The sequence below is a fragment of the Schistocerca gregaria genome, chromosome 3 (assembly GCF_023897955.1).
Source record: "Schistocerca gregaria isolate iqSchGreg1 chromosome 3, iqSchGreg1.2, whole genome shotgun sequence".
NCBI lineage: Eukaryota > Metazoa > Arthropoda > Insecta > Orthoptera > Acrididae > Schistocerca > Schistocerca gregaria.
Genome location: NC_064922.1, coordinates 522,720,573 through 522,733,714, shown reverse-complemented (window position 1 = coordinate 522,733,714; position 13,142 = coordinate 522,720,573). Strand labels below are relative to the sequence as shown.

The window sequence follows — 13,142 nt, the reverse complement described above, 5'->3', positions numbered from 1 at the left end:
AGACCGCTACGGTCGCAGATTCCAATAATGCGTCGGGCATGGATGTGTGTGACGTCCTTAGGTTAGTTAGGTTTAAATAGTTCTAAGTTCTAGGGGACTTATGACCTCAGAAATTAAGTCCCATAGTGCTCAGAGCCATTTGAACCATTTGAACTGCTTCTGATAAATTCCGTTCTCTCTCTCTTGTGCGTGTGTGTGTGTGTGTGTGTGTGTTTGTGTGTGTGTGTGTCATATAATGCATTGAAAACAAAGTTTGAAAAAACACGAATAATTTTAACTTTGTGTCTAAAATACTCTCACATTTAGTGTTAGTGCCATATTCAACCTAATATCACGTGGATGAAAAGCAGGACAGGACTCAGAACATTTAATATTCACATCCCATCGCTCTGTGTAGCTTTCTATATGAGAACATTATAAATTGTAACTGTGATCGGTAAAACGTGGGGTACGGAATAGAAACGCTTGAAGTTCTCTGACGCTACACGTACTACGATAATGAATACCTTAGTAGGCGGTTCAGTTGAAGAGGAATGAATAGCTCTAGAAAGGCCAACCACGAAAGAAAGTTCAAGATTGGGATTAAAATTCAAGGTGAAAGATTCGCTGATGACATTTCTATTCTCCGTGAACGTGAAGGAGAATCACAGGAAGTGTTGAGTGGAACGAACAGTCTAATGAGTACAGAATGTGGACTGAGAGTAAATCGAAGGAAGACGAAAGTAATGAGAAGTAGCAGAAGTGAAAACAGAGAGAAACTTAATGTCAGGATTGATGATTGCGAAATTGAAGAAGTTAAGGAATTCTGCTACCTGAGTAGCAGAATAACCTATGATGGACCAAACAAGGACATGTAAAGCAGACTAGCACAGGCAAGATGGCATTTTGGCACTCCTGGCCAAGAGAAATCTACTAATATGAAACACAGACTTTAATTTGAGGAAGAAACTTCTAAGAATTTACGTTTGGGGCACAGCATGAGTGGCAGTGAAACATGGATTATTAGAGAACCGGAGAAGCAGAGAATCGAAGCATTTGAGTCGAGGTACTACAGAAGAATACTGAATTTTAGATGGACTAATAAGGTAGGACATGAGGATGTTCTCTGCAAAATCGACGCGGGAAAGACTATATGGGAAACACTGACAAGAAGACAGGATAGTATGACAGGACATCTGTTAAGGCATCAGCTATTAACATCCATGGTAGTAGAGTGAGCTGCAAGGGATAAAACCCGGAGAGAAACACAGAGTTCTGAATACATCCAGCAAATAAGTGAAGATGTATGTTGCATGTCCTATTCTGAGACGAAAAGATTGGTACATAAGAGAAATTCGTGGATGGACGCATTAAAACCAACAGAAGACTGATGACCAAAACAAAAATGGGAAAAATCAAAATCATGTAACGTTTCATATCAATAGCTGAAAGTATATCCTAAGAAAATCGAAACGCTTGAGGATCATGAATATTTATAGTGCGGTACAAAGGAAAAAGTGTACTGTAAGCAAATGTATAGTTCCTGGTGCTGCTGGGTAAAATGACAACAACAACTAACCTGACAAGAGAAATCTTGTTTACAACATTTTTTTTTTTTTTTTTAACGAGAGGCATGAAGTCTTGAACTATCTGTTGGACAGAGTACATTGCAACCTCTAGTTTCAGGTCCACAAACAATATGATATTCAACAGCCAAAGTATTAAGAAAGATAAAAAAATGTAGTCCCGCACATTAATTGAAAGACATTCTTTTTACACAAACATTACATACCTGCACATATCGTCGGGAAATGTAATTTGTAAATAATCCTCCAAAGGACCAAATTATAAGCAAATCAAAGCTCCGCAGACTGGCCATGACAGGAGCATAGTACGTTATTTATTAATGCAAAACTAATACTGGGTAAGCCGGCAGGAGTGGCCAAGCGGTTCTAGGCGCTACAGCCTGGATCCGCGCGACCGCTACGGTCGCAGGTTCGAATCCTGCCTCGGGAATGGATGTGTGTGATGTCATTAGGTTAGTTAGGTTTAAGTAGTTCAAAGTTCTAGGGGACTGATGACCTCAGAAGTTAAGTCCCATAGGGCTCAGAGCCAGCCATTTCATACTGGGTTAGATCCCATCTGAAGCGGTATTTTATTTCGATATCTATAAGATGATGTATACCCCGTAAAATGAAGTGCACTGAAGTTATACAGCTCCTAATATCGATATGGCGCCAATAAATCACATGATTTGGAGTATTGAATGGTTGTTTTAAGATATTATTAGTTTCATGATATAAAGTTAGTAGGCAAGATATGCACAATATTAATTTATTCCTGCACATTCCTGGATGGTACATAAGCATTGACGACAAACGACAAAAGTAATTGAATATGAGGACGATGAACATAGAGTTAGAATCAAGTGGTCATAGCAGTCAAATGGAAGGACACTCCGTAACATCGTCAGGAGCTCTGAATAAACTTACAGCAAGCCTTTCTGCTTACACAGCAAGAGAAAATATCATTCTCCTTGAAATAAAATTCCAGGGACAGCGAACCTGAGAAGACGAACGGGCCGTCCTAGTCATATTTGCTTGCCTCGACTGCAGCTATTTTTGTGCGTGATCACAACGCCCGTTGAATCAGGGAATTTGGGAACTGGATATAGAGGTAGAATTCAGTGTTAAGTAGTTAGCTGTAGTGCAGCCAGTTATAATAAAAAGTAGGGTATTTGGCTCTCGATTGCTGGCGGATAGCGAATGGGATCAAGAACGCACTGGCGTAACGCGCTACCGGTCCAGATTGCAAACGAGACGACAGAACTGCGAGTACGGGAGCCACTCCTATATAAGCTCACGGCGATTCTACTCCACATCAGTTGTTTGTAGACGACAGCAGACCTCTCACATCATGTACAAGCTGGTGAGTACGTGGCTATGCCCACCATCTGAAGTCAAATACAGACGAGACCACCGTACGGTATTCGTGTGAAGTAAAACTTTGATTTTAACATACAGGCAATAACGTGTTGGAATTTTTTTAATTTGGTAGTACTGGTTATTAAAAGTCTAAGGCAGCAAGTACTGAGTAGCAGGTGGTTACCTACATTCATGCACTCTTATGCAAATCAATACTTCGGCTTCTGTAATGGCATGTAATTAGTGTGCATCGTGCACTGTCTGCACTGTCGCCGTATTCTTTTTCAATAGCCACTAGACACAAAATGAGTTTCTTTTTTATTTTTATTTTTTGAGTCGTCAGTCTTCTCACTGATTTTATGCAGCCCGCCACGAATCCCTGTCCGGTATCGACCCTTTAGTACCATCTCAGAGTAGCAATTGCAATTTACATCCTCAATTATTTGCTGGATGCATTCAAATCTCTGTCTTACTCTACAGTTTTTACCCTCTACAGCTCCCTCTGTTACCAGGGCACTTATCCACACAGTTCTTAAGAGATGTTATATCATGCTGTCCCTTCTTCTTGTCAGTGTTTTACATATAGTCCTTTCCTCACCGATTCTGCGGGGAACCTCCTCATTTCTTACCTTATCAGTCCACTTAATATTCAACATTCTTCTGTAGCACCACTTCTGAGATGCTTCGATTCTCTTCTTTTCTGTTTTTTCCACAGTCCATGATGCACTATCACAAAATTCTGTGATCCAAACGCACATTGTCAGAGATTTCTTCCTCAGATTAAGGCCTATGTGTAATATTAGTAGACTTCTCTTTGCCAAGAAAACATACTGTACTGAAAAAAACTAATTTCTGTGAATAGTTGAAATTGTGGACATTTATTGTTTTATGTCTGCCATTGACGAATGGTGCATAATATCCAAGCACAATTCTGGTGTACGTTATATGAATCCGCAAAGATTAATATTTCTGCTTATTTATGTTTTTCATTTGTTTGTTACAGTCTGTTTAGAGACACGCGGTTAGGTTCATTTTCAGAAAACAAAATGGTAATTACGATTTACAGCATATTTACTCCAGACGTAAAGTGACCTCAGAAGTTCATCCCGGTATCGTATCAGAGAGTTTCAGATATACGATAGTAGAGTACAGGGTCATGTATTCCATGTTTTGGTTAATTAACACGTGTCTGACATCAGCGGCATAGTATAGCTGGTACAGTTTGCCAATTAGTGCTTCCGTTTGAAGGAAAGGATACGTGGCTTTCGAAAGGCCAGAGGAGTTGTCAGCGGGAAAGCACTCTAGTGGAGGAATGATACAACGGAAAACACAAATGTTTCTCAACTTGTAAGATTCTCACTATTGTGCTGCATTCTCTTCTTAATGTTTGACTTTTGTTACAGTACCAATGTAATCATTTGCCAATACCGTAGACTCATTAAAGTCATAGTTCTCAGTTTTCTGTTTGTGACCATATTAATAACAATGATAACATGATATCGATTTTAGTACTTGAGTAAGTTAATTTCCTCATTTATAGGTCGATTTTCCTCGAAAGATTCTAATCTCGCTTTATATTAACAGAACTTCATTTCAAGTAAGATTTTATGCTCTAAGCTAATTGAAATATGATACGGAACTCTTAATTTGGAGTGTCTAGCCTAGATAAGAAAGAAAATGAATACAGACGTCGCCTAGTTGAAAAAAAAAGCACTTGAAGAGTTGTAAGAAAAGCGAAAATTAAAGAAAAATGACAAGCAAGATTGGTTAGATATGAATAAACATTGGATGCTTGGAAATTGTAAATTGAACTACATGTGGGACTCACAAGGGTCTTCATATTTTGTTACATGGACTGGCCTGTGAAATCATTCGATTTCTATGAGGCTTCCTGAATAATGACGATTAGTTGCATACTTAAGCTCAGTGGCAAACTCATCATCTTACTGAAACTGTGAGGATTGGTCATGAGTCGTGCTTGTGTAACTCAGTCTAATGGTGACGTCGTGGTTAAGTGGCTACGGTGTTAGACTGTAGAGCAGATGGGCCATGTTGAACCCTCCCTCGTGCAACTCAATTTTTAGTTGGTAATCTGTGCGACAGCAAATGGGGGGATTTGCTAACGCCGCGCCTAATTATGCGTGGTGTTTGATAGTAGACACTCCCCCCCTCCCTCACAAATCATCATAACGAACTCACAGATTGGTTGTCTAAACACCTTAGGAAAGATCTGATCTTTATACATATACTTAATTCTGCCGACACGGTTCCTCACCGTGTTCGGTCAGAGGGTTGCTCGCCCTCTGTAATAAATAACTCAGTAAAGGAATCAACGATCAATTTCAATGGATGTCATGTGATGTCCGCCCATACCAAACGCAACGAACAATATCGAACAAAATAAAAAAAAGTCGGTAGAGCACTTGCTCATGAAAGGCAAAGTTCCCGAGTTCGAGTCTAGGTCCGGCACACGGTTTTAATCTGCCAGGAAATTTGACCATCTTACTACTTTCTTTTATTTTATTTAAGTGTTGCGCCCTGTCATCGAGATGGTCATACTAATTAATAAAACTGCTGTTGGACCTACTACTTTCTTTTCTTTTATTAAAGTTTGACGCTCTGTCAACGATGTGGTCATATTAATTAATACAACTGCTGTTGGAGAATAACATGTGTCTACATGTTATTTGTGGGCTGTGTTAAACAGACGTTTTCCGAAGAAATATAGGAAAAATTTAGCTCGTTTCCAGTCCAAGCTTTGTAGTGAAAGTACATTAATTGTAGTAACGTAATAGGTTACTAAAATTAGTCCTGTTACTTCCTCACCAGGACCTAATTGAGAGACTAGCAATTTCTACATATGAACGATGGTCCCTTCCTGTCGCAGGTGATCCTTCTGTGCTCCGTGGCCGCCGCCCACGCCGGCTACTTGGGAGGCTACGCCGCCCCCGCCGTCGCCGTGGCGCCTGCCTTGGCCGCCCCCGCCGTTGCAGTCGCCCACGCCCCAGTGGCCGTGGCTCCCGCCGCCTCCTCGTACGCCAACACGTACCGCGTGTCGCAGACCGCCCGCCTCCTGGCCGCCCCCGCCATCGCCGCCGCCCCTGTGGCCTACGCCGCCCCCGCCATCCACGCCCCTGTGGCCTACGCCGCCCCTGCTCTCGCTGCTCCTCTCCTCAAAGTGCACTGAGTGAGAAGGGGCTGTGTCAGTGATATTCCATACATAATGACTCATCTTTATTTAATAAAGACATCATAAACCGAGTATATGAAATTTATGTTTCTTCATTCCTTCTTTCTATCACTGCATTTCAATTCTGAAGTTATTTTAAATGATAGTTAAGGCCGTGTTAAGTCATTGTTGATTATAACCTAATAAAAATCGAGGAACATCCAGCAGAAACCGGCGAACACAAAAACATTAATAGAAGTTTCATACTGTATGGGCGATCTGGTCACCAAGTACTGGAGAATAATTGCTGTATTATTTTCACGCCTGGTACGCACCTGTCCGCCAACTATTGATGGAGCTCTGTGTTAAGCAACTCCTGCTGCCGAAGCATCAATTGTGAAGGCGCACTGAGTACAGAAGCAGTCAGTAAAGAGCTAATGGGCATGACTTTTCCGCGCGGATTTGTCCGCTTATGAGTTCGATACAGGTACTGAACACACGTTCTCCTTCCCTTCTCTGTGTCCAACTCATCCTCCCACCTCTATTTGTCAATCTCTTTCTTCACACCCTCTCTGTTTCTTCACCTCCTTCTCCCTCTCTCTTTGTCCATTTTCTCCACCCTCTTTCATCCAGATACACACATATACATTCTACTTTATTCATACAACCTATTAAGGAGACTGCCTTGGATTATCAGACCTAAGTTTCAGACTTTGTTTGATCCATAAAATTAGTATGATATGTGAGCGATAGAATAATATATGCTAATATTGGGTTAGCATGATGGATGTTTGACTAACAGAACTCAGTACGTTATACCGGAGGGCGTATGTGCCCGAGAAATGAATGTAACATCTGGTGTCCCTCAAGGAAGTGTAATATACATCATGTACCACAATGCATCTAACAGTTTGTGGGGGAGGGTACTTCTGGTATCACCAACGGATTTCCCCTTCCGTATTCCATTCACGAATGGTACGTGAAAAGAATGACTGTTGGTAAGCCTTTGTATTAGCTGTGACTTCTCGATTTTTCTCGTCATAGTCTTTTGAAAAGATGTATGTGGAATGAACTTACATTTTCCGACTCTTCCCAGAAAGTGCGCTCTCGAAATTTCAGTTGTAATGCACAACGCCTGTTTTGCAAAGTGTGCCACTAGAATGTGTATAGTATCTCTGTAACGCTCTCGTGCCGACTAAACTGATCCACTGACGAAACGTATCGCTCTTCGTTTGATCTCTCGCAATAGCCCTACTTGGTAAGGATCCCAAACTGATGAACAGTACTCAAGATTTGGTCGAACATTCTTGATGGATGACATTTCGTTAAGACTCTTCCTCAGTCTGGCAAGTGCTTTTCCTAATATTTGTTTTATGGGAGCATTCCACTTAAAGGCGCTCTGGGTAATCACTCCTACGCATTTTATCGCAGATATTGTTTACAGCAATTTGTCATCAGTACTGTAGTCGTACATGTTGGATTCCTTCCCTAAAATGTTGTCAATAATTGCATTTATTTATGTTCATGGTTATCTGCTAGTGCCTCAGCATACATGTCCTCTACACGTCATTCTGCAATTCGATACTGCCTTCTGGCATTGGTATTTTCTTATATACAACTGCATCATCTGCGAACAGTCTTAAAGAATTTGCGATGCTTTCTAGTAGATAATTTGTATACATAACTCGTGGATCCGGTTGGAAACCTGTCCCGATAATTTGTTACGTAGTGTTTTTGGCACTAAAAGGCAGTGCGGGGAGGTGTTAGTTGCCTTTCTGAAGTCATGGAGTACGACATCAACTTCAGCGCCGTTGTCTACAGCGCTATGAATCTAGCGGTAGAACAGAGCGAGCTGAGGTCCCAGTAGCTATTTTTGATGAATCCATGTTGATTTTTATAGAGGAGATTCTCGTTTTCCAAAAAGTCATAATTCTTGAGCATAAAACATGTTCATAATTCTACAACAGATTGAGGTCACGATATAGGGCTATAATTATGAACATCTGTCCAACGAGACCTTGCTGGAAACGGCAATGACCTGCCCCTTCCTCCAGTCGCTAAGTAGCTGTCGTTGCTCCAGAGATCTGCGATACACTGCTGCTAGAAGTAATAAGACCTTTAATGTTGTCAACAATTTATCAGGGTTCGGCAACAATATAAGATTGCACGCTGACGATTTTGTTCTCTACAGGAAAGCTACGTCGTTACGTGACTAAAAGGAAATGGAAGACTTGGACAAAATTTTCGTTTAGCTAATGAATGGTGGCTCTCTATAAAGGCGGACAGAGACGATATGGAATGAGAAGATCGTTCAGTACTAGGGAAGGAGAATAGAATATTTAGATTCGTTGGAAGATTCTGGGGAAATACAATGCATCTGTAACGCAAATCGAAATAGTGCGACGAATTGAAGAATATTGTTCCAGAGTTTGCAGTCCTCATCAAACAGGCAAGAGAACATACGTCGAACAAATCCAGTGACTTGTTGTACAAAGTGTCGTTTCACTCTCGCTCAGTACATGACAGAATAACAAAGAAGGCAGATTACAGTTTAACAAATGGCTCAAATGGCTCTGAGCACTATGGGACTGAACTTCTGAGGCCATCAGTTCCTTAGAACCTGAAACTACTTAAACCTAACTAATCTAAGGACATCACACACATCCATGCCCAAGGCGGGATTCGAACCTGCGACCAAGGCGGTCGAGCGGTTCCAGACTGAAGCGCCTAGAACCGCTCGGCCAACGCGGCCGGCACGTTTTAACGTCATGTCGACAAAGAGGTCACTACGGACGGAGCACAAGCTCGGATGGTTTCACGAATGTGAAAGGAAATTGTCCGTGTCCTTACAGAAGAATCCTCTCAACATTTGCCATAAGTGATTCCGGTAAATAATGGAAAACCTAAATCTGGGTAATCAGAACAGGATCCGAACCGCCGTCGTTCTGAATGGGAGTTCACAGTGTTAAGAGCTGAGCTACCACGCTAGGTATGAATGGAAAAGAACAAAGAAAAATCGATAACATTGGTATAACGCTCCCTCCACCACGCTCTGTACAGTTGCTTGCGGAGAATACAGGATATTTTACGAATCCCCTTACCGGCATCTACTTGTAGGGGAGACTTAGTAGATAAATTTTTGATAAGGAACCCATGTCCGGAAATGTACTGTCTGGATACAAAATAACTTTGAGGATCGAGCCCCTTTCAAATCTCCGCTTCAAGGTACGCACACAAAATGAGAGGAAGTATCACATACTATTTTCGTCCTACTGAACGTCTCAGAGAATGTGATACGTTAGCAGTTATGAGAGTTGACTGTGGTGCTCCACAGACGTGCACTAGGTCTCGTGCACCGTGTGTACAAAAGCATATGCGCAGATACTCCTTGCGCAGAGAACAGCGGGGTAGTTACATAGAGAAGTACCTGTGGAGCACTCTTTCGCTTCCCGGAAATGTCGCCCGCTCCAGCGGCCAACTACATGCCACAAATATGAAAGAGAATGAAATTAAATGCATTTACCCGAACCAAGGTGTGGAAGCTGTAGTGCTAACATCCACTGCCTCAGTTGAAGACCATGTAACACATACCAAGTGTCCATCTGCCCCGCAGATGCTCGCTCACACTTAGCGGTTCAAAACAGTCTCTCCTTGAACTCATTCGTATTTCTAGCGGGTGACTCGCCTTTTTGCTGCACAACAGTCTCTCCTCTCATCTCTTCCCTGCCTGCGGCCTCTCTCCCAGCAATTGCCCTACAGCTTGCGGTTCATGCTGCAGCTCGCCTTTATGTGTCGTGTGAAAGCTCATATGGTGTATCGATTTGTTGTTACGCCAGAGAATAGTAGTTCGTTAACGCAGAATGTATAAAGACAAGAGTTGTAAGGGAAACTAGTTGCACATCTATGATCTGTTTAAATTAAATGAACCAACCATAAGCTGATGTGTCATCATTAGCAATGGGAAATTCTTACAGCGGTACATAATTCTGCCGAACTAGCTGAGCTACGGTAACGTACAACGCATGAAAAGGTAAACTGTTAAGGTAATGTGTCGGCCATTAGACTGATACACTCCTGGAAATGGAAAAACACCGGTGTGTCAGACCCACCATACTTGCTCCGGACACTGCGAGAGGGCTGTACAAGCAATGATCACACGCACGGCACAGCGGACACACCAGGAACCGCGGTGTTGGCCGTCGAATGGCGCTAGCTGCGCAGCATTTGTGCACCGCCGCCGTCAGTGTCAGCCAGTTTGCCGTGGCATACGGAGCTCCATCGCAGTCTTTAACACTGGTAGCATGCCGCGACAGCGTGGACGTGAACCGTATGTGCAGTTGACGGACTTTGAGCGAGGGCGTATAGTGGGCATGCGGGAGGCCGGGTGGACGTACCGCCGAATTGCTCAACACGTGGGCCGTGAGGTCTCCACAGTACATCGATGTTGTCGCCAGTGGTCGGCGGAAGGTGCACCTGCCCGTCGACCTGGGACCGGACCGCAGCGACGCACGGATGCACGCCAAGACCGTAGGATCCTACGCAGTGCCGTAGGGGACCGCACCACCACTTCCCAGCAAATTAGGGACACTGTTGCTCCTGGGGTATCGGCGAGGACCATTCGCAACCGTCTCCATGAAGCTGGGCTACGGTCCCTCACACCTTTAGGCCGTCTTCCGCTCACGCCCCAACATCGTGCAGCCCGCCTCCAGTGGTGTCGCGACAGGCGTGAATGGAGGGACGAATGGAGACGTGTCGTCGTCAGCGATGAGAGTCGCTTCTGCCTTGGTGCCAATGATGGTCGTATGCGTGTTTGGCGCCGTGCAGGTGAGCGCCACAATCAGGACTGCATACGACCGAGGCACACAGGGCCAACACCCGGTATCATGGTGTGGGGAGCGATCTCCTACACTGGCCGTACACCTCTGGTGATCGTCGAGGGGACACTGAATAGTGCATGGTACATCCAAACCGTCATCGAACCTATCGTTCTACCATTCCTAGACCGGCAAGGGAACTTGCTGTTCCAACAGGACAATGCACGTCCGCATGTATCCCGTGCCACCCAACGTGCTCTAGAAGGTGTAAGTCAACTACCCTGGCCAGCAAGATCTCCGGATCTGCCCCCCATTGAGAATGTTTGGGACTGGATGAAGCGTCGTCTCACGCGGTCTGCACGTCCAGCACGAACGCTGGTCCAACTGAGGCGCCAGGTGGAAATGGCATGGCAAGCCGTTCCACAGGACTACATCCAGCATCTCTACGATCGTCTCCATGGGAAAATAGCAGCCTGCATTGCTGCGAAAGGCGGATATACACTGTACTAGTGCCGACATTGTGCATGCTCTGTTGCCTGTGTCTATGTGAATGTGGTTCTGTCAGTGTGATCATGTGATGTATCTGACCCCAGGAATGTGTCAATAAAGTTTCCCCTTCCTGGGACAGTGAATTCACGGTGTTCTCATTTCAATTTCCAGGAGTGTACTAATATGGTCCTGAGATGCGATAAAGAACAACAATTGCAAACAACACATACGTCTAATTCAGTAATTATTAGTCATTTCACACATCAGTGCTATAGACTGTTGATTTGTTGAAAGAGTATCATTGTATTTGCAATCTAATACACCTCACTGTCGTTGTTATTGTCATTCGTATGCAGTATGTGAATAAGAGTCTAGGGGACGACTGAAGCTCCCATAAGTATTTCTTTATACCGTTCAAATTTTCTTTGTACTTTATTGATTCTGTGGCAGATTTCAAGTTCAAAATGTTATTCATAGATGGTAAGCATACAATTATTTTTTCTGACCAACAAATTACTACATACCACGACCTGCATGACGAAATAAGAGTATATCTAAAGAATTACCAATAATTTTAGCCACACTCGATTCTATCGCAGATTTTGGAAAAAAAATTGAAATTTGTGGTAAAGACTATGGGACCAAACTGCTGAGGTCATCGGTCTCTAGGCTTACACACTAATGAAACTAACTAAACTAATTAAACTAACTTACGCCAAGGAGAATACACATACCCATACCCCAGGGAGAACTCGAACATCCAACGGGGAGAGCCGCGCGAACGGTGACAAAGTGCCTAGACCGCACGGCTAACCCACGAAGCTTAATTTTGTAGGACCGTTTGTCTAAAAGTTAGGTAATTTAAATTTAAACGTGTTGAAGAGCTGGACATCAAAATTTTCTACAAAAACGTATAAATCATTTATAGTTAATGCCATTTGATACTCTGAAGCAAAACTACTGTAGCGTCAGAAGATATTCGAAACTGTCATCGTAATTTGAAACAATAATCTCCTACATTTATTATATTTGACGTGTCTAGTCAGGATGGTGGGCTTGCCGCATTTTTAATTAATTCTTTAACCTATGCACATTTTATAAAAATAACTACTTCATACGCTACAAAGGATCATTCTTATGTTCTCCAGGCTACGGAAAAACTGTCAATTTTTTGAACCATTCTCAATATAATACCTCCTATACAATTGCAAATAACGAGCTTTCGATCCAACTTTTACCCACGCAACTGGCCACTTTCTTCCACTATTACCGTCATGCTTCATGACAATGATGTACAGCCCTCACAGCTATATACAACGTACTGTCATTGTCTTGGTATTTACGGATACATGTCATCGGATGGTTGCAGCTAATGATGTTTTCCAGTGGATAGTCACATCCTTTTTACATTTTGAGCGAAGATGGTTGTAGACAGCAACCGAAACTAGTTATCGTAGTTTACTAGTTATCGTACTTTAATTGTAAAAGAAAACTGTTGTTTAAGCATTAAAAGTTTCTTACTTCAAAATATTTTTATATAATAAACTACATTAAGACCACTGTCTCCTCCCTGACAATGTCAAGCTTAACCAATCTCCTAAATGTAGGGTGGAGATGCTGTTAGCCGCTTTTCATCCTGCAAGGACAATATATTCAAATGTGTGTGAAATTTTATGGGACTTTACTGCTAAGGTCATCAGTCCCTAAGCTTACACACTACTTAACCTAAATTATCCTAGGGACAAACACACACACCCATGCCCGAGG

The 13,142-nt window shown here is 42.8% G+C and overlaps 1 protein-coding gene across 1 annotated transcript; it reads left to right on the top strand.

The window, feature by feature from the left end:
* Positions 1-2,861: 2,861 nt before the first annotated feature.
* Positions 2,862-6,165, top strand: LOC126356357 (cuticle protein 12.5-like). Its single transcript, XM_050007342.1, has 2 exons — positions 2,862-2,907; positions 5,791-6,165. The coding sequence occupies exons 1-2, from the start codon at positions 2,896-2,898 to the stop codon at positions 6,088-6,090; spliced, it is 312 nt and encodes a 103-aa protein (XP_049863299.1). The 5' UTR covers positions 2,862-2,895; the 3' UTR covers positions 6,091-6,165.
* Positions 6,166-13,142: the final 6,977 nt, after the last annotated feature.